At 35.6% G+C, this 27,688-nt stretch overlaps 1 protein-coding gene across 2 annotated transcripts; it reads left to right on the forward strand.

The window, feature by feature from the left end:
- Positions 1–12,925: 12,925 nt before the first annotated feature.
- On the forward strand, positions 12,926–27,134 carry LOC114323769 (2-C-methyl-D-erythritol 4-phosphate cytidylyltransferase, chloroplastic). Of its 2 annotated transcripts, XR_014361041.1 has the most exons (12): positions 12,961–13,490; positions 13,581–13,652; positions 16,209–16,264; positions 16,721–16,800; positions 16,946–17,028; positions 22,221–22,298; positions 24,103–24,171; positions 25,459–25,527; positions 25,637–25,683; positions 25,775–25,874; positions 26,386–26,476; positions 26,668–27,134. XR_014361041.1 is itself a non-coding variant. In XM_028271439.2 (11 exons), the coding sequence occupies exons 1-11, from the start codon at positions 13,254–13,256 to the stop codon at positions 26,734–26,736; spliced, it is 951 nt and encodes a 316-aa protein (XP_028127240.2). In that variant the 5' UTR covers positions 12,926–13,253; the 3' UTR covers positions 26,737–27,134. The 2 variants fall into 2 exon arrangements, 1 of the variants encoding a protein (XP_028127240.2); XM_028271439.2 differs by lacking the exon at positions 25,775–25,874 and having other exon boundaries at positions 12,926–13,490.
- The last annotated feature ends 554 nt before the right edge of the window (positions 27,135–27,688 follow it).

Below are 27,688 nucleotides of genomic sequence, written 5' to 3' on the forward strand. Positions count from 1 at the left end.
TAAGTATTTTTCTCATAAGCTCACCATTAGTATAAGATTTACCAAGAAATTTTAGAGCATTAATAATATTGGTAAATTTATAAAACATCTCAAAAATAGATTCAAATGATTCCATAGTAAAGAGTTCATAATCATGAATAAGCATGTTAATCCGAGACTCTTTTATTTAGCTAGTTCCTTTATAGGTGATTTCAAGTTTATCCCAAATCTCTTTAACAGTAATACACCCATAAATTCTATTGTACTCAGTTGCATCTAGTCCACACACAAGAATAAGTTTGGCTTTAGTATTAGCTTGAAGGAGTTTATAATCATGCTCATCAAACTCATCCTCAAGTTTAGGCACACTGATATGGTCTACTACCTTAGTAGGGATTTTAGGACCTTTAGTGATAATGAGCCACAAACCATAATTGGTAACTTGAAGATACAAAGTTATTTTTTCTTTCTAATGAATGTAATTACTACCATCAAAGAGAGGTGGCTTATTGCTAGTTTGTCCTACAACAGAGTAAGTAGAATACATGGTTGCTATGGATAAAAAATTCAAGATTGTTAAACCTAAACAAGAGCCCCAGGCTCTGATATCAATTGTTACCCAAAAAGCAATCTAAAAGGGGGAGTGAATTAGGTTTCTACAAATTAAAATTAATAATACCCCAATAAAATTAACTACTAGTACAACAAATTATTAATAAGCACAATGATGAACTTAGCAGTAAATGATCAAGCAAAATAACAATGAAGTATAACTAACGTACAAGGTAAATCAAATGATTAACTGTAGTGACCCTTATCCTCGTCTTAGTCATGTTCATGTGCATCTGCATGTTTTGTTTTGTTAAGCTTGCACTTATGGTTTGGACTTGTTTTGCCTAAAGTAAGGTTTCCGTCTTGTTTTGTACCTATGTGTTTTGGCTTGAGTATTGTTTGTATGTTTTGTCCCTTGCTTGGTGTGTGTAGCCGAGGTCATCTTAAGCCTAGGTCACGTCTTTGGACCTTTTACATCTAGGACCATCTTGGAACCACTTTGACTGACCTCCACCTTTACCCTGGCATATTGGCCGAGATGTTATCATCTAGGTCGAGGTGTGCATCACTAAGGCCGAGATATGTATCATCTAAGCTGAGATGTTATCCTTTAGGTATTTTAGATCTTTGATCCCTGCACCTGGTGATCTTGTTCCTGGACTAGTATGACCTAGATCGAGGTGTGGCACATCTAGGCCGAAATGTGACACAGCTAGGCCAAGTGTTAACCTTCCTAGTCAAGATCATTGAGACCTTACTTGCCGAAACCTTGTCCTAATCCAAGGTCCTTACCTGCCGGAGTGCCCATGTCACCTTACTTGTTGAACACCCTTGGTCATGCTTTTGTCTTGTCATTCAGTCACCTTTTTGAGGAAACCCAATCCGGTAGTGCTACGTGCCCCAGCAGAGGGTTAAGTCAGCCGGCAGTGGGAGAAAACATATCATTGTGTGTCATATTTTGCATGGTAGAGAGAGAAGCTCTAGGAAGAAGAGGAAGAAGTTCTTAAAGTGAGAATAGATTTTCAAGCTTGATCCTTAGAGTTTGAACCGTTGGATTCGTGTTTTGAGGTTAGATTCTTATTTTGCTCTTATTGTTTTTTATGTTCATCTAACTACATTGTATGATCTAGCATGATTCATGAGCCATGCATTGCTTTGAAATTCGGTTTTAGGAAGAGAAAATGATGTTCTTGTGTTCTTGAAAGAAAATCATGTTTTGATCTGAAAGTTTGTATCAAGATTCATATTTTTTGTGTTTGTTTTCATAAGATCTTCAAGTATGGGTGCCCAGATCCATATTTTCGAACTCATCTCATGAAATCTCAGATTTTGAATAAAGAAGTTATGATTTTAGCATTCATGTTCTTCATGTTCTTCAAAAGGAAACCCAGGTTTTCCCAACTTCATTTCCTCGAGTGTGGCTGTTGGGACCATACCTCGGCCAAGGGGTGTGGGACCTCAGCCAAGACCTGGTTGGTACCCAGCATGTTTTCCCCGAGATGAAAAACAGTGTTTTAACTTCCAGCATGTTTTACTTTGGCTTGACCTAGTTTTGAAAAAAATGCCGAGATCCTTTCCTGTCATGTAAAGCTTGTTCTAAGGGTGCATTTCATATCCATCTTTGAGCATCTCTTCTTGTCTTCTTAAAATGCATTCAATGAAATTTATTATGTGCTTGTAGGCCTTGGATCCTTACTTGTAATCCCCTCACCCGAAGAGCTATGTGAGTGGTATTTTTAATAAAATTATGTTATAAAGTTTTGATAAAACTTTGTTTCGTTTTGAAAAAGTATTTGATCAAGCATGAATGATTGTCCCTAGTTTTGTATCTAGTATTATATTTGTTTTGATGATATTCTGGAAAAGTCCTTAGTGTCAGGGGACTATAATGCAACTGCACCCTTGTTTTGCCACTGACGGTTTTTCGCGTGGGTTTGTTTGTCCGGAATGTCATCCCTTGTACTATATTGATGCTAGTAAGCATCCCTTGAAACTTTGAAAGATTTGACAGATGAACTTGGTTCATCCTTTGATTTTGTACAAGATATGCTATGTATTGTTTGGCAAAGATCTTGAATATCAGTCATGCAAACCTTTATTTCTGATATCATTCACTGAGTATCTAAGCTCACCCTCTATATATATATGTAGGTGACGAGCAGGAGGTCGGTGACGCCTAGATGTATTTTGCCTGATGTTTGGATTCATATTTTTGTTAGCATCTGGAAGATTATGCTTCTTGGCTTTGTATTTCACCTCTTTTGTATATGTCGACTTGAGAAACCTTTTGATCAAGATGTAATATGTACCTTATTTTTATCTGTATTCGAGTTATAGACCATGTTAAGATGTATGTCATTTCATTTAATCTATGCACAGCTCTTATGGACTAATTAGATCCAAATATATTGCTTCTGCACATGTAAGCCCCATATGTATACTCTGATTGTGTGTGAATCCTTATAAGTTGGCCTTTGGTAATTTCGAATTACTGGCCATCACGGCACCATTCTACTAGGGGCAAAATGAGGTCGTGACATTAACACATGAATATTAGATAGCTATAGCAGTAGTAGGAAAGTAAAGAGATTAGGAAAAATGAGACAAACAGATTTATAGTGGTTCAGCTTCAACCAAGCTTACATCCACTCCTCAAATTTCACTTGAGATTTTCCACTAACTTCTAGCTTCACATGGGTGCTATCAACCTCTTTACAAATGGAGCAATCCTTCACGGATTTTACACAGACTTCACAAGCCCAAACCCTTGCAAATCTTAGATGATTCACAACCACTCTCAAGATTTCAAGAACATAGTGTTTGCAACACTTTTACAAGATGCAATGGTATTTTTACTTTCGAAGAAAGTTTACAATAAATATCTCTCAAAGATAGATATATAAAATGAAACTTTGATTTTTCTATAAATCTCACACAGGAAATATGGGCTTAAAGCTATAAGGCTCAGTGTATAATTTCTGAGAATAGATGTGAGTGATTATAGATCAAAGAATATTTTTAAGTTTTTTGTAACTTGTTTACATTAGAGGCTTTGATATATATAATAAAAATTATAGCCGTTGTATTCATTTGAATTTAAAGCCGTTTATAGCCGTTGTAGTCATTTGAATTTATAGTCGTTATACTTCCATCATTACCAATTTGAATATCTTCTACTCCATCATTACAAATTTGAATATCTTCCACTTGAACATTTTGAACCTTTTGGCCTTTTAAGCCTTTATAGCCATTTATAGCTGTTGTACTTCCATCATTACTAATTTAAATATCTTCCACTTGAACCTTTTGAACCTTTTGGCTTGCTGCTGTGCTAGGTTGTTTGAACCTTTGTTTTGGGCTGTTTGAACTCTTGATTTAATCAAATATTAAATACATTATAATAACATTCAGGATAAAAGTTTAGGTGAGAAATAATGGGATAAAATAAATTTTAGATTCTATTTTTCTCTTTCAAATAAATTAAAACATAATTAAATAAATCATTAAAATAAATAAGTCTAACATAGATAATTGTATGAAAATAACGTGGGTGTTTGGGAAGTGGGTTTTTTTGTAGGTTTTTTAGTTGTAGAATATTATTGGAGAAATTTTTTTTTGTGTTTGGGAAGGTAGTTGAGTTTTTTTGTGGTTGGATGTGATGTTTGTGAGAGAAAAAATAAAACGATTATGGGGTTTAATGTGATATTTTGTTTGGATTTATTTTTTTGATTTTATAACCAATTTGTCTTTTAGTGAAAAAAAAAACCAAAAAAACCAGAAACAAACAAGCGATATACATATCTGAATTAATGTTTATTATAAATTATTGTGATATTTAGTTACATTTTATATAGGATAAATTATAAATACACCCTTGAGATTTACTTAAATTATAAATTATTCCCTATAGTTTTAAAAATTACATTATGTCTCCTAAGGTTTTTAATTTTATAACAATTAGGTCATTTTATTAATAAATCATTAAATTAATTAACAGTTTTTACTAATATTAAAATTTTATTTCAAATAATAATTCAGATAATTTTATTATTGTATAGGTGAACAGTTCGAAATTTCACTTTTTCAATTAGTCCTGTTAAATAAAAAATTCTGACAAAGAGGTATTTGTAATTTTCTAAATCACAGGAGGTAATTCGTATTTTAAGCAAATCTCAGGGGGTGTATTTGTAAATTATCCTTTTATTAATAAATCATCAAATTAATTAACAATTTTTAATAATGTTAAAATTTTATTTCAATTAATAATTCAAATAATTTTATTATTGTATAGGTGAATAGTTAGAAATTTTACTTTTTCAATTAATTCTGTTATATAAAAAATTATAACAGTAAGATATTTGTAATTTTCTAAATTACAAGAAACAATTCATATTTTAAAAAAAATCTCAAGAGATGTATTTATAATTTACCATTTTATATAAAGCAAATTACACTAATAGTCCCTATAGTTTAGGGCTCGTGTCACTGTGGTCCCTGACTTTTCAATTGTGACACATTTGATCCTGAATTTTGAATCTTGTTCCAAATAAGGATAATTGAAGATACCATTACTTAATTTCAAGGGTAAAATCATCAATTTGATAAAATATAAGTCAAAAAAATATTTTTAAAATTTTTAAAATTATTTCTACACTCCAAAGATAAAATTATGTAAAATTAATATATCTTTTAGACATTTATTTATTTATTTATTTTACCAAATTAATTTTTATTATATGTTTAGATGATGATTATGTAATGGGTAGCTGTTAAACTTTTTACGTGTAATCGATACATTTAATATATGAAATATTTTTAGTTTTGGTTTTTTTTTATTTAACGGATTGGTTTAATAATGATATCAAAGTTGTCGCCATATTTGACTTTTGGAAAAATAGAAACTAATTTAACTAAAACAAAAACAATCACTCATTACATGATTATCATCCAAACACATAATAAAAATTAATTTGGTAAGATAAATAAATAAATAAATGTCTAAAAGATTTATCACTTTTACATAATTTTATCTTTAGTTGGTATAAATAATTTTTAAAAATTCCAAAATAGTTTTTTGACATTTATTTTTTACAAATTAGTTATATTTTATCAAATTGACGGTTTTACCCTTGAAAAATCAAATAATATCTTCAATTGTCTTTATTTTGAATAAGATTCAAAATTTAAGATCAAATATTTTACAATTAAAAAGTTAAGAATCAAAATAACACAAGTTCTAAACTATAAGGACCGTTAGCGTGATTCACCCTTTTATATAATAGCGAGGGCAATAAATAATGAATTCAAATAGTGTTTGTAGTGCTTAGTAACGCCTTATTATCACAAGTATGCTTAAAAGCAAATATAGATTATGACTTAAATATAATTATAATGAAATTTTTATATTTAATTTTTAGGATAAATTATAAATACATCTTTTGAGATTTGCTTAAAATATGAATTGTTTCTTGTAATTTTAAAAATTACAAATATCTCTCTATCAGAATTTTTTATTTAACAGAATTAATTAAAAAAGTGAAATTTCTAACTGTTTACCTATACAACACTACATCCGTCCTAAAATAATAGTCCCCTTTGGGAAATTTAACTTTTTTTTGGTAGTATAATTATTATACTTTAAAAAAAATGATTTCCCAAAATTATCCTTTGATAGTACATTTTTTGATAAATAACAATGTCATAATTGTACTTTTATGTTATTAATGAATTTAAAAGAAGGGTAAAATAGAAAATTTATATTTTTTTTGTACTTAATTTTTGAAAATAGACTAATATTTTGGGACAATGAAAAATAGAATAAGGGATTAATATTTTGGGACGGAAGGAGTAATAAAATTATCTAAATTATTAATTGAAATAAAATTTTAACATTATTAAAAATTGTTAATTAACTTGAGAATTTATTAATAAAATGACCTATTTGTTATGAAATTAAAAATTTTAAGAGCATAATGTAATTTCTAGAATTACAAAGAATAATTTGTAATTTAAATAAACATCAGGGAGTGTATTAGTAATTTACCTTAATTTTTAAAATCCATCAATAATAGTCAAAATCCTATCATAATAAAATTTTAATGCATTAAAGTCAAGTATAAATTTTTCTTGAAAAATTTAACAAATATCACTATGATCAAAATATTAAACTTTAAAATAATATAAATGTCAATTTTTTATAAAAATTAATATTTTTAAAATTCTTTCATCAAGATTTATCAAGTAAAATTGATATTGACTATAAAATTCTTTAAAAAATAAAAAATTATTACTATTAAAATTGATATAAATAATAACAATAACATATTATTCTACTTGGTAGTTGTGTGGGTGATTTTCCGACCACACTGCCCGCTTAGTAACCAGCTGGAGAGCACTGGCAGAATAGATGGCACCTGACTGACCTGCAACAGAAATATAAGAATCTCGCGGTGGTTTCGACCACCCGGGGGCACTCCGACGATCAAGTCAGTATATCTCTCAAAGATAAATCAAGTACTAAACTCACAAGCTTGAGTATCAAAAAACATACCTTAGACCCATAGGGGTGTCTCTCTTTTATAGCCAATACAATCCTAGCCCCAATAGGAGCCTGGCCCTAATGGACTTAGGATTACTGCTAATCTGGGACTCCCAGTGGGATTAGGATAAACTCTCTAAGAGTCTTATCTTTACCCAAATTGAAGTCTTCTTCCAATCTAGGACTCTTGTCCATATCCAAGTTGAGTTCCCTCTTCATTCTAGGACTCTTGTCCCTTATCCGCTTATCTCGGATTCCGATATCTTCGGAGGCAACCTCGGCCTAGCCGAGATCACCTCGGCGTCACGACCAGGACACGTGGCACCTCGGCTGACACATCGGCGTCACCTTGCCACGTGTTGGTACTCAGAAAATATATCCCCACAACTGCCCCCTAGGTTCTATTACCTCGGCATTCTGAGGTGATGGAACCTACATTGTTCGTTCATCTGTGCCCCTCTGTCTGAGATCAAACTTGCCGACCTCAAAGTTCCCTGGACTTCGCTGTCCACTGGTGTCAAGAATCAAGTTTCATGCTTTCCAAGCTGCTTGAAATCGCACCTCCTAGCCGAGATTCTGGTTCCTTTAATTCGTAAACTCCAAGAGCTTTGCAACTGCTCCACTCACACTCTCTGGTGAGTTCCCGATTTCCAGTCACCTATTTGACTCCGACGATTTTCATATCGGCGTTCACTTCACTTTGTAGGTTCATAAACTCTTACTTTTTTATTAAGCTCAATCTTTCATAACTCTTCTGATTTACTTTGAATCTGTTTATTTGCCATCTATGGCCTTCTGTTCTCGTCTGTCTTCAATTTTTTGATTTCTTATTGCTAAAATGCCTGGAACTGTTCTTTGTCATATCCGCTTTCTGTTGCTAGCATCATGTCTGGTTCATTACTTTCTTGTTCTTCACATACTTACTTAGTGCCTGTGCACTTGGCTTTATTCTTGAACTTTGTCGTCTTCTTGACTATTTTTTTTCTTTTCTCATTTAATCCTCTAGCTTCTTCTCTTTCTAGCTCTTTTGCTTAAATCCGTCATTTGTTCCAAGCTTTCAAGCTTCTGCAACTGTCTTCGTTTCTCTCCTCCGGTGAAGCTTTACGTCATTATGTCATTGTCGTCAGACTTCGGCAATTCTTATTTCGGCTTCCCTCTTTCTGGTAAGCCACTGTTCCTCCTGGTTTTATTTCTTGTTGCTTTCCAAGAAGCTCTGCTTCATTGTTAATCACCATTGCTTGTTTTACCCGTTATTTCCAAATTATCTTCTTGACTACACACTGTTCACATATCTGTTGATTTCTGTCACTGTTCTTGGCTTGACACACCTGTGCAATCCTTTTGTCTTAATTTCCTGATAGCTTCATCACCATTTTTGATTTACGAATTACATTCTTGTTTTCTGTTTTCTGTGTCTTTTCCCAGATTTTTTACTTTCAATCCTTGCTTTCAAAACTTCAAGGTGCCAATCGCCAAGAAGAGCTTTGATCAAACTCTTCAGGAGGTTGATGCTGAGCTCGTGGCTGAGAAGGCTGCTGAGAAGTTCTTTCCAACTGTCTTCTGGGGGTGAGACATAACCTACCGCTAATGCCGAGTAGTTTGCTTCCTTCTTAAAATTGATGCCGAGGTAGCGGTAGAGAAGCTCCTCCAACTGACTGCCAAGGCTGAACCATTGTCGTCTGTCGAAGTAGATTAGTCCGACATTCTTGCTTTCAGTCCCTAGTTCTTTAAGGTCTTCATTTTTGTACTTGCCAACTTTCTCAGCTCTTAACAAGCTAGTTGGTCATCTCGGTTGATCATATCTTGGAAACGTCTTTCAGTGTTATCTCGGCTATACCAAACTTGTAAATTGCTACAAATTTCAACAAGTGGTAGACTTCATAATCTTCGGTTAACTCATTTTGTAATTTGCTCAAAAATTTCAACAAGTGTTAACATTCCTTGCTCCTTAATTATCATTCCTTCCCCCTACACCTTCTCTCTACCCCCTAATGTTAACGCAAGTTGTACTTAGGATCACATTAGGGAAGTGGGCTTCATGCTGTAGTCACAGACCTGATGTGTTCTTCTTTCGCCGATGTACTAAAACTTCTGGTATTTGATTCACCCCCTTTAGACCCTCTTTCTCTTGGCCTTTGCAAACTATCATCGCTGTTTCTTGAAGCATTTATTCCTTTTCACAATTCTGGTCACCATTTCTGGCGTGCATTTAGTGGTTCTAATCAAAACGACGTTTGCCGACATTTAACTTTGTGCACTCTTTAGCTTGTAAATTCTCTCAGAATTTCAACAAGTGTTAAACATCATTTCGGTTTAACTTCGGTTAAGTATCATCTCAGTTTAACTTCAGTTAAACATCACCTCAGTTTAACTTCGGTTAAACATCATCTCGGCTTAACTTCGGTTAAGCATCATCTCAGTTTTTGAAGTTTTTCCTTTTTTTGTCGCTTGTACTCTTGTACCTTTTTGTTCTTTAGATAATGTAAGCTCTGCATATGGCCGATGTGCCTCCTTGTTCTTCAATGTCTAATTCAACTTTCCTTCTCTGAATGAAGCGCTCTTCGTCGCCCTCCTGGACGAGGATTTTCTTCAGTGTCTCTTCATTCTTTTTGGCTGGCTCCTTGCCGACATCATCTAGGACCTCCATGTCCTCGTCTTCAATCTCTGCCTTCCCTGATTCCTGAATGTTGCAGGTAGTTTTCATTGCTGCCATGGAGCAATTCTTCGCCTACAGTTGATCCCCTCTGACTCTTTCAATCCCATGTTCTGTGGGGAACCGCAATAGTTGATGCAACGTTGAGGGAACTGCCCCCATTGCATGCAACCATCGCCTTCCCAAGATGATGTTGTAAGGTGAAGGCGTGTCAATCACGACGAATTCTGTTTTGATCTTCTTCTAACTGCTCTTGCAAGATTCTATACTTAGAATATTGTGCATGTCTTTCATACTTTGCCTCCTTTGTGCAATCTTCTCGGGGTTACATATCTCGGGTATAATAGCTACAAAACTTTTACTTCGGCAAGATACTGACCTGCAAACTTTTCATAAATTCTAACAAGTGTGAAACATATACTACTCAATGTTAACTTTGCAAACTTTTTCTCAAGTTTCAACAAGTGTTTAAACGGTGATCTCGGTCTAGCCTACTTGTAAATTGCTACAAATTTCAACAAGGATTAACATAACAAGTGTTAAACAATAATTTATTTGTAAATTGCTACGAATTTCAACAAGTGTTTAAACAATATACTTAGCTTTTACCTCAACCTGTAAATTGCTGCAAATTTCAACAGATGATCACATGTCGGCTTAACATTATCTCGTAAATTGTTACAAATTTTAACAAGTGTTAAGCATCTTCTCTGGTTTAACCAACCTGTAGATTGCTACAAGTGTGCAGACTATAACCTCGGCTTCACTTCGACTTGTAAATTGCTACAAATTTCAACAAGTGAAGAGAAACAGTAATCTCGGCTTAACTCCAACTTGTAAATTGCTGCAAATTTCAACAAGTGAAGATAAGGAATCAGCGTAACTCCAACTTGTAAATTGCTACAAATTTCAACAAGTAAAGATAAGGAATCAGCTTAATTCCAACTTGTAAATTGCTACAAATTTCAACAAGTGAATTAAGGAATCAGCTTAATTCCAACTTGTAAATTGCTACAAATTTCAACAAGTGAATTAAGGAATCAACTTGACTCCAACTTGTAAATTGCTACAAATTTCAACAAGTGAAGACAAGGAATCAGCTTGACTCCAACTTGTAAATTGCTACAAATTTCAACAAGTGGAGACAAGGAATCATCTCGGCTTAATTTCAATTAAGCATCATCTCGGCTTAACTTCGATTAAGCATCGTCTCGGTTTAACTTCGGTTAAGTATCATATTGGTTTAACCAACTTGTAAATTGCTACAAATTTCAACAAGTGTTAAACGCATTCTTCTTCTCTCTGCCCCCCCAGTGTGAACTTAAAATCCACTTGGGTTCTCATCATACATGTAGCTTCGACCTTGTCGCCAAGGTTTAATTCAAGCCGAGGTTGTCGGCCTTGGTTTCTCTATTGATCTTACTTGGCTCCAACCTGAGTTTGATTTTCGGCCTCGCATCGGCGAGCCGTTTCTCTTTTCTTGTTCTGATGCCTTTGTTCCCGGCATGTCCTCCTCGGCCCTAGCATACTTCTCAATTCTGGCCAACTTTAGTCTGATCTTGTGTGTTTCCTTTTTATCTTCTGGGATCTGAGATCTGCTCATTGTGCTCTTCTCTTCTCGGACTCAGGTGCCGAGATCTTATCTTCTAGAATCTTGGATTTGCTCACTTAGGTTGAACTCTCGTCTTCTCGGGCCTACTTGTCTAGGCTAAGATCATGTCTTCTCAGATCCGGGATCCAGGATCTGGAGTTCGGGATCTGTTCACTCAGGATGAGTTCTTCTATACTTGAATGTTATTTCCTTGGGAGCGCTCATGCCCCCATGTCTTTGCATCCCTTCTAGAAGGGTCTTCGTTCTTCCGCAGGTATCTATCCTTCCATACCTGGAGGTCATCTTCGTTGCTTTAATCTGTTGTCTTTGGTGCGTCACCTACCTGGCCGGCTTCTTTCACTCCGTGACTCTGGTCACGAGTTTTCTGTGTTGCTATTGTCTCCTTCAACGTCGAGGTTGATAGATCTCCTATTCCCAGCAAGAGCGTTGTCTCCAGTCTGATCCTTCTGTCCGTCATTGGCCATCTATTCTTCTTTCTTTCCCACAGACGGCGCCAAATTGTGTGGGTGATTTTCCGACCACACTGCCCGCTTAGTAACCAACTGGAGAGCACTGGCAGAATAGATGGCACCTGACTGACCTGCAACAGAAATATAAGAATCCCGCGGTGGTTTCGACCACCCAGGAGCACTCCGACGATCAAGTCAGTATATCTCTCAAAGATAAATCAAGTACTGAACTCACAAGCTTGAGTCAAAAAACATACCTTAGACCCATGGGGGTGCCTCTCTTTTATAGCCAATACAATCCTAGCCCCAATAGGAGCCTGGCCCTAATGGACTTAGGATTACTGCTAATCTGGGACTCCCAGTGGGATTAGGATAAACTCTCTAAGAGTCTTATCTTTACCCAAACTGAAGTCTTCTTCCAATCTAGGACTCTTGTCCCTTATCCGCTTATCTCAGATTCCGATATCTTCGGAGGCAACCTCGGCCTAGCCGAGATCACCTCGACGTCACGACCAGGACACGTGGCACCTCGACTGACACATCGGCGTCACCTTGCCACGTGTTGATACTCAGAAAATATATCCCCACAGTAGTAACGTATTATTTTAATTCACGGTAGCATATATCCTAACAATATTCACAATTTTTTTTTTGTTTTGCTTTGGGCATGTTCAGCGATATTCCCAACAATACCAGACTCATCACCTGCTTCACGCAACCTTGTCTTATTCAAGCTTCTTCCGTAAGGACATTTTCCAAATTAAATTAGTAATTTATTTCTTAAATTAGATTTAGTTTGGACAGAATTTTTAAATTAGGTTAAAACGTAATTGTGAATCACGCTCGCTCGAAAATTTTCTAAAATCATAAAAGCGTGGTTATAAATCATACTTTTAATTAAGAAGACGTTTTTTTAAGTTAATCATAAAATGTGATTTCAAACCACACTTTTAAGTAAAATAATTTTTTTTTTTTAAAAAATTTCTAACTACACTTTCTTAATTAAACTATATTATAAAAAAAACGTAGTTAAAAACCGTTATTTCAATAATGCACCAAGCACACGCACTCACAAACACAAACTCTCTCGCTCTCACTCTCTGACAGACACACACATGACTCCTACACAATCACACTTAATATATATATATATATATATAATATAAATTCTATTTCATAAAATTGAAATTAATATTAAATATATATAATAATAATTTATAATAATAAATAATAATTAACTATATAAAATGATTACTTTTTTATTTTAATTCTTAATTTTTTTTATTTTACTGTTTAGGAATAAATTTTTTATTTTATTTTAAGGTTTAATTCTTAAAATTTATTTATTTTTATTTTAGAATTTAAGATTTATAAAAAAAAATAAATTTTAAAATTAAACTATAAATTCTTCCGTATGGATAGATATGCAGAGAGCGAGGCATCGGAAATCTTTGTGGGGAAGAGAGAGAGATGACAATTCTTCAATTCAGTCTCGCTCTCTCTTCTTCTGCTGCTTCTTTTCCAGTATTGTTGGGAAGTAATTTCAAGATTCCCTCAAAATATATTCCCTCACTCTCACATTTCTTGAATTCCAAACACTCCCATCTTCTTCACTTACCCAATTCACGAGTTTCTGGAAGTCCCACCAACAAGTCAAGATTTTCCAAGTCCAAGATCACTTGCTCTGCCAAGTCTGTGGACCTAGAGGTGATGTATATGTGTTCATGTGGTTCTTGGTTCATTTATCATCAACACCCAACTTGATTTTTTATTTATTTTTTTAATTTTTTTGGACAGAGTTCTGAAATTGTTAAAGAGAAAAGTGTCTCTGTCATCCTTTTAGCTGGTGGAAAGGGCAAAAGGATGGGCGTAAGTCTCTTCTCTCTCTCTCTCTCTCTCTCTATATATATATATATATTGGTGTGGATTTCATATATACACATTGTTTTTAATTGTGGTTTGTTTGAATGGCTTCTTAAGAAATTGAATTATTGGATGTTTTTTCATTGAATTTGATTTATTGATTTTGAGCAGTTACTTAGTTCTACTTGTTGTAAATAGCAAAGTTTATGCTTTCTAAGGGTACCTCCAATCCTTGACTCAAACCTTTATCAATTTTAAATTTGAGTAAAAATCACTCAAAACACACTCCACTCCTTGCCCCAAACTTATATACTAAATTGAGTTTTACTCAAATCAAGAGAGGCTCAAATGTTTACTCAAACTTTTCAAGGCTGTTTTGTGGCTCTCTATTTTACTATGCCATTAGTGAAGCTTTTAGGGTTGGTTTGGGAAGTGGCTTTTTTATACTTTTTTGCTAAAATATGAGGTGAAAAAAATTGATCTGTTTGGTAGAGTTTTTGAAATTTAATTATATCCCTTAGTTTGAGTGTGTTGTTTGGTTATAGCTTTAGAAAATTAATTACACACTCACTTTTCAAAACACGTTTCAAAACATCCACTTTTCAATATCATATGTCACATCACTCAATTCAAACTCTTTTCAAAACTCATAACCAAGCAAATTTTTCACACTCAAATCATAATTTCAAAACACACAAACTCAAAATATAACTCTATTCTCAAATCATAATTCTAAAACTACCAAACACAAGGAAATGATTTTTTGGTTTTCTACGGAAAAAAGTGCAAAAAAATAAAGGGAATGGAAGGAATCTTTAACTTTTTTTATATATATATATATTTTTTCTTTTAGCTTTTTTAGTGGGTTTTTTTGGCTATTTTATTCTCTTCCCAAACAACCCCCCCTTCCTGGGAGTCTTCTCATTGTTGGAACCTCTTCTTCATTTTGAACTGCCTGAGCTAGATGACAAAGCTGAACTAGAAGGTACCTACCTTTTTTGATGCTATCAAAGTACCTCGCAATCTTTGCTTCCATTGCTGGGAAAGTCTTCCTCGGAATGTAAGTTGAAGCATTGAAGAAGTTGTCTCGCCAATCTGACTCTGGAATAAAAACCTTTTACTCAAATTTATGCTTAATTATGCCTTTGTCCATTGGGGTGGTTCATATCAAATGAAGCTTTTACTCAATTTTTTATTGAAATTTGAGTAAAATTTTGACTAAGGGCTAGAGATGGCCTAAACAGCTTGTCCTCATTTACTATTCATGGCAATTTGAAATATCACCTTATAACCTATAAGTAAATCTGTCAGGAGAAGATGGGTTTGCTAAATGGCCAGGAAATTTTATTGTTTTCTTGTTATCTACCTAGATTGATACTTTTCAGTACAAAAATAAAATTCAAGTGACTTCACAACTTTTGGTAGCATTTTTGTACAGACATTATTGCTATTTTCGAAGAAAATACCCATTTGTGGATTGAATGAATTAATCAGTGACTGCAAAATTTAAATTAATTCCCTTGTGAGTTACCACTTCCTCCCAAGTCTTCTCCACTTTATTTTTTTAACCTAAATCTCTCTCTCTCTCTCTCTCTCTCTCTCTCTCTCTCTATATATATATATATATATATATGTATATTCATCCTTACATGCAAACAAAATACCATAAACTTCCATCATTTGCTTACATGTGCATGACTGTGTTTCCAAGTCAGTACCCAATTTTGCAGTTCACATCTAGCATAAGATGTGCCATGTAGCAGGCAACAGATTGGAGAATGCCATACAGGGCACTCGAAAGATTTTGGGTTTATCAACTATGGAGGAATTTTCCATTAAAATTTTGCTATGAAGTTAAGTATTGCAATATCCGGCTACAAGTTTGAGCTTTGATATGCAACCCATGACATGGTGGAATTTCCCAAACTTCAAATTAGTTGGACTAGAGTTGAATATTGTGTGACAGTAGTCAGTAATTCAATATCTGGTCAATATTTTGATTTTGTCAGACAAGGCATATTTGATTGTTTGCTCCACCAAGGGTTATCTATTCTGTTGAGCATTGAATCTTTGAGCATGATACCTGTGTAGAACTTTTATATAAATGTAGTGGAAAGTGAACTTGCTCAGACTTATCAAGCCATCACAAGCAGCCAACATAGGGATTCTTCAATACCTAACTTCATAAGCTTCTGCATTGTAATAGAAGTTGAATCCTCTTTCCTTTCACTTTTTTTTTTTTTTGATAATATCTTGCAAAACAAGGGGTATTGATGCAGTTTTGACTTTCTGGGATGTCTGTGCTGCATGCATGAGTACAGTTGTTTTTATTAGCTTCACTAATTTTTTTTTTTTACTTGCTTTTAAGGAGAATGTAGTCATGGTTTGTATTTTGTGCTTATATATTTGTTGATAATTATATGCAAAACAATGTTTGCCAAGATGCTTATATATTTGCAAAGACATGTATATTTGTCAATAAGTATTCTTGAATTCTTCATTTTCTTCAGTTCTTGAATTTTCATCTGCCAGATGACGGTTTTGTTATGTTTGTGCGAATAGGCAAACATGCCAAAGCAGTATCTTCCGCTTCTTGGCCAACCAATTGCTTTGTATAGGTAACTTACAACAACTCAATTTAACTCTGGAAATTCTTATCCCCACTAATTGGATTTTGATTTAATATAGAAGAGTTTCCTATCACTTGGATGTCCCTCTTAAATGATTTATATATCATATCATATGTTAGTAGCATCCTTGAATCTTACAATGTGATACATAGAACTTGTTAAATCACCAATTGTTCCAAAAGCTTAAGCTGTTATGTTAGGCAAAGGGCCCCATATCAAGCTCTCCAACATCCTTCCTCACTTGCAACCCCTTCTTATAGATGGAGAAGCAATCACCCAAACACAATTCAAAATTTTTATTTTTTGGGTTCAAATCGTTGCCCATTGAGTTCAAAGGCAGAGGATTTATGAGTAGTGTTTGGGTACATTAAACCACATTGGTATGAATTGCCTAAAATGAATTTATTTTGTATACCTACTTATATGGTATGTCATGTCCTGCAGTTTCTACACTTTCTCGCACATGATTGAAGTAAAGGAAATCATCGTAGTTTGTGATCCTTCTTACAAAGACATTTTTGAAGGTGTGTAGACTCTTCATTATGGGTCAAGCAATATACATACATGTGGTGCATCGCCTTCTGATTGTGTTTGACTGTGCTGTCTATGTTTTACTTTCTTGTAGTGTTATAAGAGATATTCAAACTAAGTGGTTTGTCCTGTTCTCAGACATAAAAGAGAATATCCATGTAGACCTGAAGTTCACATTGCCTGGAAAGGAGAGACAAGATTCTGTATACAGTGGTCTTCAGGTGCATATATTATTATTATTTGCTATGATACGTGTTCTCTGTTTTTCGTGCAATATTTTTTATTTATTACAGTGCTATTTTTGTTAGCATAGTTGCTTAAAAATCATAATTGATTGCATCTGTCAAAGAAGAAAAAAATAATGAAAATAAAGAAAAGTTGATTGTGGTTTTTGAAGTGTGTAAGGATATCTTAGTTGTGCTCTTTTGTTTCATAAGTATACCTGTGTAGTGTCAGGATCTTTCCTTATATTAACTTGGTTGCTGAAATTATACTTGAAACCTATGAAGCACGGACACGGATACCAATACGGACACGGGACACGGCAATTTCTAAAAAATGGGGACACGGACACGGCGGGGGACACGGCGAATTTTATTTTATTTATTTTATATATTTTTATGTGTTATGTAGATTCATATTACATTTTTTCTAAATTAAAATTAACAAACACTAACATAGTAACATTAATTGAATAAACATAACCATTACATTTAAACAAATTAATAGATCATCCATACACAAAAAATTCACAAAAAAGTCATAATAAATGATAATAAGAACTAAGACGAGAAGGGGAAAACATTCAACATCCAACAATATTTTTCACAAAAGTACTAAATAAGAGAAGCAAAAGATTATTAAAAAAAAAAAAAAAAAGCCCTGCCGTGTCCCATGCCGTGTCCCCATATGGACATGTGTGTCCCTGCCGTGTCCCCTACAAAAAAATCATTAAATTAAAGGGACACGCCATCTGGGGTGTCCCGTACGTGTCCCCGGCATGTCCTTGTGTCCCCGGCATGTCCCCGTGTCGGACACTGCAATGGCACTAATTTTGAAGGGTCCGTGCTTCATAGCTTGAAACTGCTACAGGGGATGCATTGTTGTTTGCTTGAGAAATAAATTCAGAAACATTTATTTTTTAATGAAATTTGTCAATGGAGTTCTTATCTTTCATTCCTTCTCATGCTATTACAATGCAAGCTTTCATTGATGCCATGTGCTGTAAAATTCAAACCTGATGCTTAGTAGAGCAGTGAAGGTTTTTTAAAGTGGGTTTGTTCGCCACAGTTGTGGTCGCAGCATATCCCATATGAACTCTGTTGCTGATTTGACTCAGTTTCTGTCAATACTATGCAAAAATCAAGTGTAAGAAAAATTATTAAGATGTTAGAAATAATAAGAAAGCACATTATGACGATTTAATTGGTGATAGTTGCAAATGAACAACCTAGCACAGCTGACATGACAGAAGAGATAATTACAATCTTACGTGTGCCATTGTGTTTATGAGGATATTAAATTCTTTGCAGTCTTAAAAATTTTCTTAACTACTGTGAAAAGTAAACCATCTTCTGTCTCTACATTGAAGTTTATTTTGACAATTAAGTATTTAACCAACCCTAACGACCTTTCAACGTGACAAAAGGATTCATCTAAAACATTTTAAATGATATTGATAGGTAATGTTTAGTCACGGTTTGTTGCTATTATTCATGTTTTTAAATAGTTCTATACATTAATGTTTTTAAATAGTTCCATACAGTGTCCTCTACAACGTTATGACACCCCCATACAGTGTCCTCTACAACGGTCTGACACGACCATACAGTGTCTCCTATCCTCTTTTATTTTTTATGTATTTTCTTGTTTTGTTACTCTCTCCAAACTCAAGGGGGATAGGAACTAACAAACTTGAGTTTGGAGAGAGTAACAAAACAAGAAAATACATAAAAAATAAAAGAGGATAGGAGACACTGTATGGTCGTGTCAGACCGTTGTAGAGGACACTGTATGGGGGTGTCATAACGTTGTAGAGGACACTGTATGGTGGTGTCATAACGGTGTAGAGGACACTGGATGGCGGTGTCAGACCGATGTAGAAGACAGTTTATGGGGTCATGTCGGACCGTTGTAGCAGACAATGCTGTGACAGTTGTTGTGACAGTTTACGGAGTCTTGTTGGACCCTTGTAGAAACTAACCGGAATCAATGTCGGGACAGTTTACAGAGTCTTGTCGGACCCTTGTAGAAACTAACCGGAATCTATGTCGGGACAGTTTACAGAGTCTTGTCGGACCCATGAAGGAGCTAATCGGAATTAATGTCGGGACAGTTTACAGAGTCTTGTCGGACCCATAAAGGAGCTAACCGGAATTAATGTCGGGACAGTTTACAGAGTCTTGTCGGACCCATAAAGGAGCTAACCGGAATCAATGTCGGGACAGTTTACAGAGTCTTGTCGGACCCTTATAAAGTCGCACCCTCAAAAGGTGTGCCCAATCTATCAAAAGGCGTGCCATCAAAAGGCGTGCCCAATCCATAAAAAGACGAGCCATCAAAAGGCGCGCCAGACACGCGGTGATGCACGTGATCGACAGTGCGCGTGTCGGCCTCTTCGTCATGTTCTATATAAATCAATGCGGAGGCTGAGGCAGAAAACCTGCTAAAATCTTCTGAAAAAATCTTCCTTGCCTGAGAGAGAAACTCTGTAATACTCTGTAACCAACCCGTCTCTGAAACACTCAGCAACATGGCCTCTTCTTCCCGTCCAGCTACCCAAAACATGGCCTCCTCTTCCCGTGGGCTACTTACGCTCTTTCCAGAACTGAATGAGTCCACAAGAGAAATAACTGGTGCGGTGGCCAGTGAACCTCAACCAAACACCTCTGTGTTTGCTCCGTTGAACTTTCCGATGCGGTCGGTGGAGCAAACAATGGCGGTGCAAACTGATATTGAGGCCAATCAGTATACTCTGAAGTCATGCGTGGAAACCATGACTTCGGTCACAAATTTGTCGCACCGGCTGCAGAGCAGGACAAATGAGGTGCAACAGTTAAACTCCCAGCTGGCTCTGCTCCAACGCATGTATAAGGATGCGCGAGCAGAGATAAGCGTGCTAAGGGCAGAAAACAAGGAGCTGAAGCGGAAGGCCACCGTGATGTTCCGATTTGGAGGGACGCCATATGCTGCAGTGGAGGAGCAGGGAGTAGTGATCGTGCCCAGTGGAGTGGGAAACACGGAGGCAACACCGGCAAGGGCTGCTCAGGACGGAGGCAAAAAGAAGAGACCTGCGGCTGAGTAAAGAAGAAAAATCCCACTGTGGGTGTGGTTGTGTTGTTTGTGTTTTTTTTTTTTTTTTTTTTTTGGTGTAAAATGGTGATCGGGGTGAGCCCCGACATGAATAAAATGAGTTTGGTGTGCAGTTCGTCTTCTCTTCTTCTTCTTCTTCTTCTTTTTTTTTTTTTTTTTTTTTGTGCAAAGAAAGAATAATGAAAATAAGGTTTTGTGACCCACGGTTTTGTGAAAAACTGCAATGTTTTTTTTTTTTTTTTTTTTTTAATAATAATAATAATAATAATAGAATATAGTATAATAGTATGGTGGGAACAAGCCCACGAGTTGCTTTTCAAAAGATGGAGTAAAAAAAATTGAGTGGGGAACATGAGTGTGTGTGTGTATCTGCGGGTTGATGATGGAAAAGGGATGAAAAGAAAAAATAAAGAAATAAAAGAAGAAAAATAAAATGAGTTTGAAAAGAGAGAGAAATCGGTCAAGTGATGGAACCCAAGAGAGAGATTGGTTATCTTCTCCATTCAGGTATCATGTGTGTGATAGGAGAGGGAGACGAGGTGTTTGTTGACTGTGCCGACGAGGAACATGGAGATGATTTCCATGGCCGACGAGGAACAGGGAGACTTTGCCGTCAACAGCCATTGGTTGATCTCGGGGCCATCGCTGTGGACGAAGACGAGGCGGATGCCGACGCAGGAGAGGAGGACGAGGTCGGAGATGACGGAGGACGAGGATTTCATGGCGGCGGCACCGGATTTGACGATGATGGTCTTGCCACGAAACTTCTGGATGAAGGGCGGCGCCGGATTCAACCTCCATTTGTGCAGTATGATAACGTTCTTCCTCAGTTGGGTTAGATGCTGAGAACCCAAGCTTCCCTTAGTTACAGGACCCCCATCGGGAACCCTTTCTGTGCCACGGGATTGAATCAGACATCTCAGGATGCTGTCTATATGCAGTGGCCTACGGCTGCCATGATGGAGGCACAATCAGACGATCAATTGAGACAAGGCCCCTTAAAAGAGAAAATGCCCACAGTATACAGGAATGGCGCATTTTGTGACTAATTTTGCTGAGAAAGGTGATCCTGAATGTGAACCACCTGTCCAGAAGGGTGAAACTCCTGCACAAAGAAGGGCTAGAATCCACACATTACGGCTGGAGGAGGGTTCAAAAAAGGCTGCAGAAGAGCTTGAGAAATATGATCCAACTAACGACCCAAATATTTCTGGAGACCCATACAAGACACTCTTTGTTGCTAGGCTTAATTATGAAACATCGGAGAGCAAAATCAAAAGGGAGTTTGAGGCTTATGGCCCCATCAAGCGGGTTCGACTGGTTACAGATAAAGAGACAGGTGGATTTGGGCAATGATGGGAAGGTATGTGTAGAAAATAAGCGGCATAGGTTGAGGTCCGGCGGGCGGCCAAGGCAAGGTTGCCGCCCGCCGGTGAAGCGAAAAATACTAATTTCTTAACCTTGCTCTGATACCATGTAACAATTTATGTATTATTGATTGATATTGATTTGTTGTAATTGTTGAATTATTGAATGCTACAATGATTCCTATATATAGAAGAGTAGGTGGTAGTAGGTGGTAGATGGAGTAGGTAAAGTGGAGGTGGTAGGTGAAGTGGAGGTGGTAGTGGTGTAGTGGGTTAGGTTTAGTGGAGTAGGTGAGGTGGTAGTGGTGTAGTGGGTTAGGTTTAGTGGGTGAAGTAGGTGATAGGTTTTAACAGGTATCATCCCATACTTGAAGCAACTCTTCTGAGACATTCCTATTTGATTTGTGTTTGGCATGCATCCACAAGGATAGCCACAGTCTAATACTTCTAGCAAGCCAGAATGGTTTTCAGAAGTTTGTTTCTTGCCTGTAGTAAATTGATCGTGTACAATGTCTAAATGCTTGTGAATGTATTGGGTTGTAACCTGTGGGATTCGTTTGAATTAGTTTGTCATTCTTTCCATTTTTATTTTTTATTTTTTTTATCAACAACAAAATTAATTTTATTGACTAATTAAAAGGAAGAAATGAGGACATTCTTTCCAAATATTTATTAAACAAAGGCATTTTTCTATTGGCAAACTTTTTAACTGATACATACTGTTTTGTTTACAGGCAGTTGATGTAAAGTCTGAACTTGTCTGCATCCATGATTCTGCTAGACCTCTGGTGACCACTGGAGATGTCAAAAAGGTTTGCTGTCGGGAACTTTGTTCTACACATCTAGTGCTTTGAATGAAGTTGTTCTCAGAAATTATTTATTTGAAAAGCAAAGTTTCTAGACATTATGGTAGCTGTAGTTTTTCTTTTTGTAAGAGATAGATAGAAAAGGTTGCTTATCTTTATATTTGGCATCTGTATATGTGGTGTATATAGTTAGTCCTTAGTGTCATAACAACTAATTCAAGTTTGTTGCACCAACACGCAGCACAATTCTGCTGACTTAACATAAAAAAAATTCAATTTTCTTACGTTATTTTGTTGTGTTTTTATTAGATCTGCCACTTTGGCAGGGAATTCATGTTTTATGAAGTTAACTTTGTTAGGTATTTGACTGTTGTTCACTCATAACTCTGAGCTCTTCAGTTTCAGCCTAGGCTTATAATACCGGGCCAAAAAGTTCTATTGGATTTCTGAGATGTTCCCACTTTATGCATGAAGCATTGCATATTTCTGCTGATTTGTTATGTGCCAAGAGACTATAAAGGACGCTGAATCCTCAACAAACAGCGGCTATCAGTTTCAAAATTTAGATCATGTTTCTCTCCTCATAATGTTTTCTCATATTATAGTGCTTTTGTTTGTTCCTTTAGCTTTATTTTCTGTTCTTGTATTTTTACTACATAATTAATTGAAGTTCTGTTAAGAAAGATAAGGGATCTGAAATGCTTTTTCTTCTTTTTGATTTTCTGAGTGCACTGGATATGATTGTCTGGTTTACTTTGTGGATGAATGTGTTTGGAGAATATTTTGTCATTATTGGCCATCCTTACGATTTTTTTGACATGACTTTCACACTAATATAAGCACAAAATGAAAAGAAACAAAGTGATTTCAAAAACTCAAAACGCTATATTTAATTACATTGCTGATAATTGCTGGCATTTAGATGTTAAGATCTCACTAGAGTAGGAAGCATCAAATCTATTGCATCTTTGCTTACTTGTAACCATGTATGGAGATTAAATTTTAGTTGACGGAGATTCCATGTAGTGAGTGCAATTTAATTTGGATTTACTTGCTTGACATAACTAGAAAAGTTTTTATATTCATTCTATAGTATTTTTGTTGTAGTTATTGGAGGAACATGTTAATTAATGGGTTGTTGTGGTTTTTTTTTTTTTTTTTGATGATCTGGTGTCCAGGCCAGCTTACGCGCACCTCAACTAATCTTGGGACCTACACAAAGCGTCCCCTCCACGTGGATCGGGCAAATCTCGGGCAAAGCCTGCGGACGTGGCCCCAAGGAGCGGATTGCTCCTAATGGGAGTTGAACCTAAGACCTAAAGGGAGCACACCACTAGGCCAACCCCTTGGGGTTGGTTGCTGTGTTTCATGCAGGGATGGAACTAGGAAAAGACTACGAGGGGCCATGGCCCCCCTACTTTTGTGAAATATACTATTTGTCAAAATACTTTTAAAAAATATATATCTCATTCTTTTGCATTCTTTTCTTATTTTGTCCTAAAAAAGCTTTTTAATCTTATTAGAGATTGTTTCCATGGTGTTTGAATTTTTGTTTAATGTGTATATATATAATTTATGTATCATATTGTATATATATGTCTGTTTATGTATATGATGAAAAAAATTATTCGCCTTTTGGCCCTACCGATATTGAAATCCTGTTTCCGACATGGCATATGATTCCAAATATTTGAAGTGTAACTTAAATTATCCTGAATAGCTTTAGTTTTACTCTTTATTTCTTTCAGACAATTTTCCTTGACAGTTCAGAAATGTATCCTCAAGAATCAGATTTGCTATTTTGGGTCAGGTTCTTAAGGATGGTTGGCTGAATGGAGCAGCAGTACTTGGTGTTCCTGCAAAAGCTACAATAAAAGAGGTAATAATGTCAGTTATTTCTATATGTAATAGTTGAAGCTGGACTTCTATATGTTAAAGTCGTGCCAGGGATTGCAAATGTATATGGCTGATATTGAGAAATAAAACTATAAGCCACTATACAGGAAAAAATCTACATTGTATGCAGAATTCAAAAATGTATCAGGGGTTGGGTTAACCTTCCCAGTCACCCTACTAGGACTCAAAAAATATGTTTTTGTTGCGTAAGTTGGTTCCTTTACTACTTCAAAAGATTGCCAATTACTCTCTCCCCAAGTGCACCGTACTAGTGAAGAAAAGGAGCAGCAACTGATGTTGTGAAAACCCGCCATCTCAAACAAGGGCAACAATATAGATCAAGCCTCCTGAGCCAACCTACAACTTCTACAAAGGCTATTCTTTGATTTCCTTCCTTGCTTTCTTATGCATACCACACCAACTGGGGAAAATTTTCCTCTCTTCTTTGGTTATTGACTGTCTGAATCTTCCCAATGAATGGCTGACCACACAAATAAACAAGTCATACCAGAAGTTCCAACCAACACCTTGTAGTTAGATATCACCTCAAACTTTCCTGTTATATTTTGCTATTCAGCTATCTGTGCTAATATCAAATGCCATCATTTTATATGACTACAACTCATGTATTTTATGGCTGTCATCTCAATCTTGTATCACTATGACCAACCATCTTTACCGAATTGCTCTCTTCTTTTCATCAACTGCTACAGTGATCTTCACCTGATGTGAGTGAACAAGGAATGCGGCACCAGTTATTGTGCTTTTGAACTTCTCACTAGAGCCTTCACCTTGTCTCAGCATCCTCATCTAGCCACTAATTTTCACAATCATTTGTTTCTAGTTTTGTGATTTGGTATATTTTCTATTTGATTAGATATTGCTTTGCTTAAAAATGAGTGAACTGAGCTTCTTATTGTTAAATGGCAGAAAGGGAGTTGTTATGACGCTAACAAAAAACTGAAAGTTTGTATGTGGACTTATATTCATTAATATATTAGATACCTGTTACTATATTTTTTACTGATCAATGCAACTCTTGCATAATCAGTGGACAGCAACTTCATTGTATATGCAACATTTTCCGCGATAGACTTGTTGCATTGTCTACACATGGGAAATAGAAGAAATTATTCTGATAATCTACTGTCTCATAGTTTCCCTTTGAAATAGTTTTCATAATATGTATTGTAAACCATTTCAATTGAATGACTTTGACCTTTTTATCTATGTAATGAATTATGAAATTTATTTCCAAACTTCTGTGCAGGCAAATAGTGAATCCTATGTAGTAAAAACTCTGGACAGGAAAACACTTTGGGAAATGCAAACCCCACAGGTTTACTGTTGAAAACACTTGGAATTCACTTGATTCTTATTACCACAAATCTAGTTTTGAATTAGTGATTGACATAACTGCATTGTTTTCCTCTCTTTGTTTCCCCCAGGTCATTAAGCTGGAGTTGCTCAAGAAGGGTTTTGAACTTGTTAATAGGTTGTTTATAATTCTGTTGTTGTACAGCTCTCTGTTATTCTATTTGAAATTGCACTTGACCATTCCGGTTATTTTTTTTACAAATGTGCAGTAGTTTTTGGATTTCATGGGCTAGTATATTCTAACACATACCTGGCGTGTTTCTTCCTTCTTTGAATGGATGAGTAAACAAAGATTGAATCATGTCCAAGGTTTTTTTTTTTCCTACAAAGATAGCATTAGTATAATTAGATTACAACTAAAAGGGTTCGTTGCTACTCCATCAACTCGAATCCCTGATCTCCTCGTCACCACATCCTATGGTGTGGCTACTAGACCATTGGGCCAAACCCCAATGTGCATGTTCAAGCTTGATATTGAATTTTTATTACATGTGATTGGGATGAATATGTTGTCCATGTTTTTCTAGGCAGTCTACAGGAACCTAAAAATTCAATGTCAAGCGTGGACATGAAATGTCCTACATGTCTTTCTAGGCATTATATATTGTAATGAAAAACATTAACAGCAAGAATATGTGAATCATAAGTGTATACTATTGTAAATATTGCTTTTTACTGTGAAGATATTGTCAAGACCTTCCTAGTGCACTCAAGCAATGGGCTGAGAATTGCCATCTAATTATGATACTTGTTCTAAAGTTTATCAAATTTCTAATAATTTATTTGTAATAAAAAGATTGATATTCAAGTGTATCTGCAGGGAAGGCCTTGAAGTCACTGATGATGTATCTATTGTGGAGCACCTCAAACATCCCGTATACATAACTGAAGGATCTTACACCAACATCAAGGTAGTGAAATTTGCTCTATGATCTTGAGGGGAAAGGTGAACTAATAATTCAATACAGAACTGTTACCTTGTGGTTTCATACATGCAATTTAGACTCAATTCATTTTTTTCTCATTGTCTTGAAGCTCAATACATGACCGTGTTTTACTTTTCATTTATGAACTAATATGCAAAGTCTTTTATGATCTGCAGGTTACGACTCCTGATGATTTATTACTTGCAGAAAGGATATTGAATATCAGCTCCTCAGAAGCATCGTAGTAAAATTCCCCCCCCCCCTCCCCTCCCTGGGCAGATCTGGGCTGAAAAACACAGTTTTCGAAATTCATTTTTTTATATAGAGGGTTTTGGAATGAAACTACTTTTACTCATTGAAATGTTTCTAATGGCAGCTAGGAGAAAACAAATAAATGATAAAATTGATGGGAAAATAATAGTATGATTCTAATTAATGATGTCGAATTGTGAAATTGTTAAGTATAATCAGTAGTTGGTTGAAGTAAGGTACTGGGATCTTTATTGTCATGGTGGAAAGAAATGGACGAAAATTTTGTTGGAGATGAGATGCAATGACACGACCTGTCAATGTGGTAAAGCTGCGGGTTGGGCACTTTTAAGGTCAAACAGGTTGCAAGTAAACAAATATTCTTGATTTCCTAGTTTTTCACTTGTTTTGCAACTTTTTAACAGCTTAGAATCATAATTGTGTATTGCTTTCAATCTGATTATCAAACCAGTAAGCTCTAATACCATTTGAATGCTACCCAAATAGTAGCTATTTTGGGACTCTTTTTATTGCTCTTCATCCTGGGCCCTTATTTTGCACTTCTTAGGCTTCTTTCGTTGGGTTTTTGGTTAAAAGGAACTTGAGGCTTATTTCTGTTTGCCTCATCAAACAACAATAATCAACTACTTTTTTCATGTCATTACTAAGGTTTGGCAAACATCTAGCTAACCTGCCAACCTGTCCAATCAAGCTCAACTTGATCTCAAATGAACAATTTTAGTTCATCGGACAAACAGATGTGGGTAGCAAATATACAAATGCCAATCGACAAAACCTAATTGGATCGCATGGAATTAGATACTCTTCATATATAATGATATATAAATATTATTTATTTGTTCAATAAATAAAAAATAAATAAAACTTAAAAGCAACACTTCAGATTTTTCAGGAAAACTAAACCGGACTTCTCAATGTTTAGTCAAA

Source organism: Camellia sinensis, chromosome 2 (genome assembly GCF_055761805.1).
Source record: "Camellia sinensis isolate YWXY chromosome 2, ASM5576180v1, whole genome shotgun sequence".
Lineage (NCBI taxonomy): Eukaryota > Viridiplantae > Streptophyta > Magnoliopsida > Ericales > Theaceae > Camellia > Camellia sinensis.

Bases quoted from the DNA above. Each gene is read 5' to 3' on its own strand.
- LOC114323769 (XM_028271439.2), top strand. From the start codon at position 13,254: ATGACAATTCTTCAATTCAGTCTCGCTCTCTCTTCTTCTGCTGCTTCT. The intron at 16,801-16,945 runs GTGTGTAGACTC...TCCTGTTCTCAG, and splicing joins TTACAAAGACATTTTTGAAG to ACATAAAAGAGAATATCCAT. The intron at 26,477-26,667 runs GTAGTGAAATTT...TATGATCTGCAG, and splicing joins GATCTTACACCAACATCAAG to GTTACGACTCCTGATGATTT.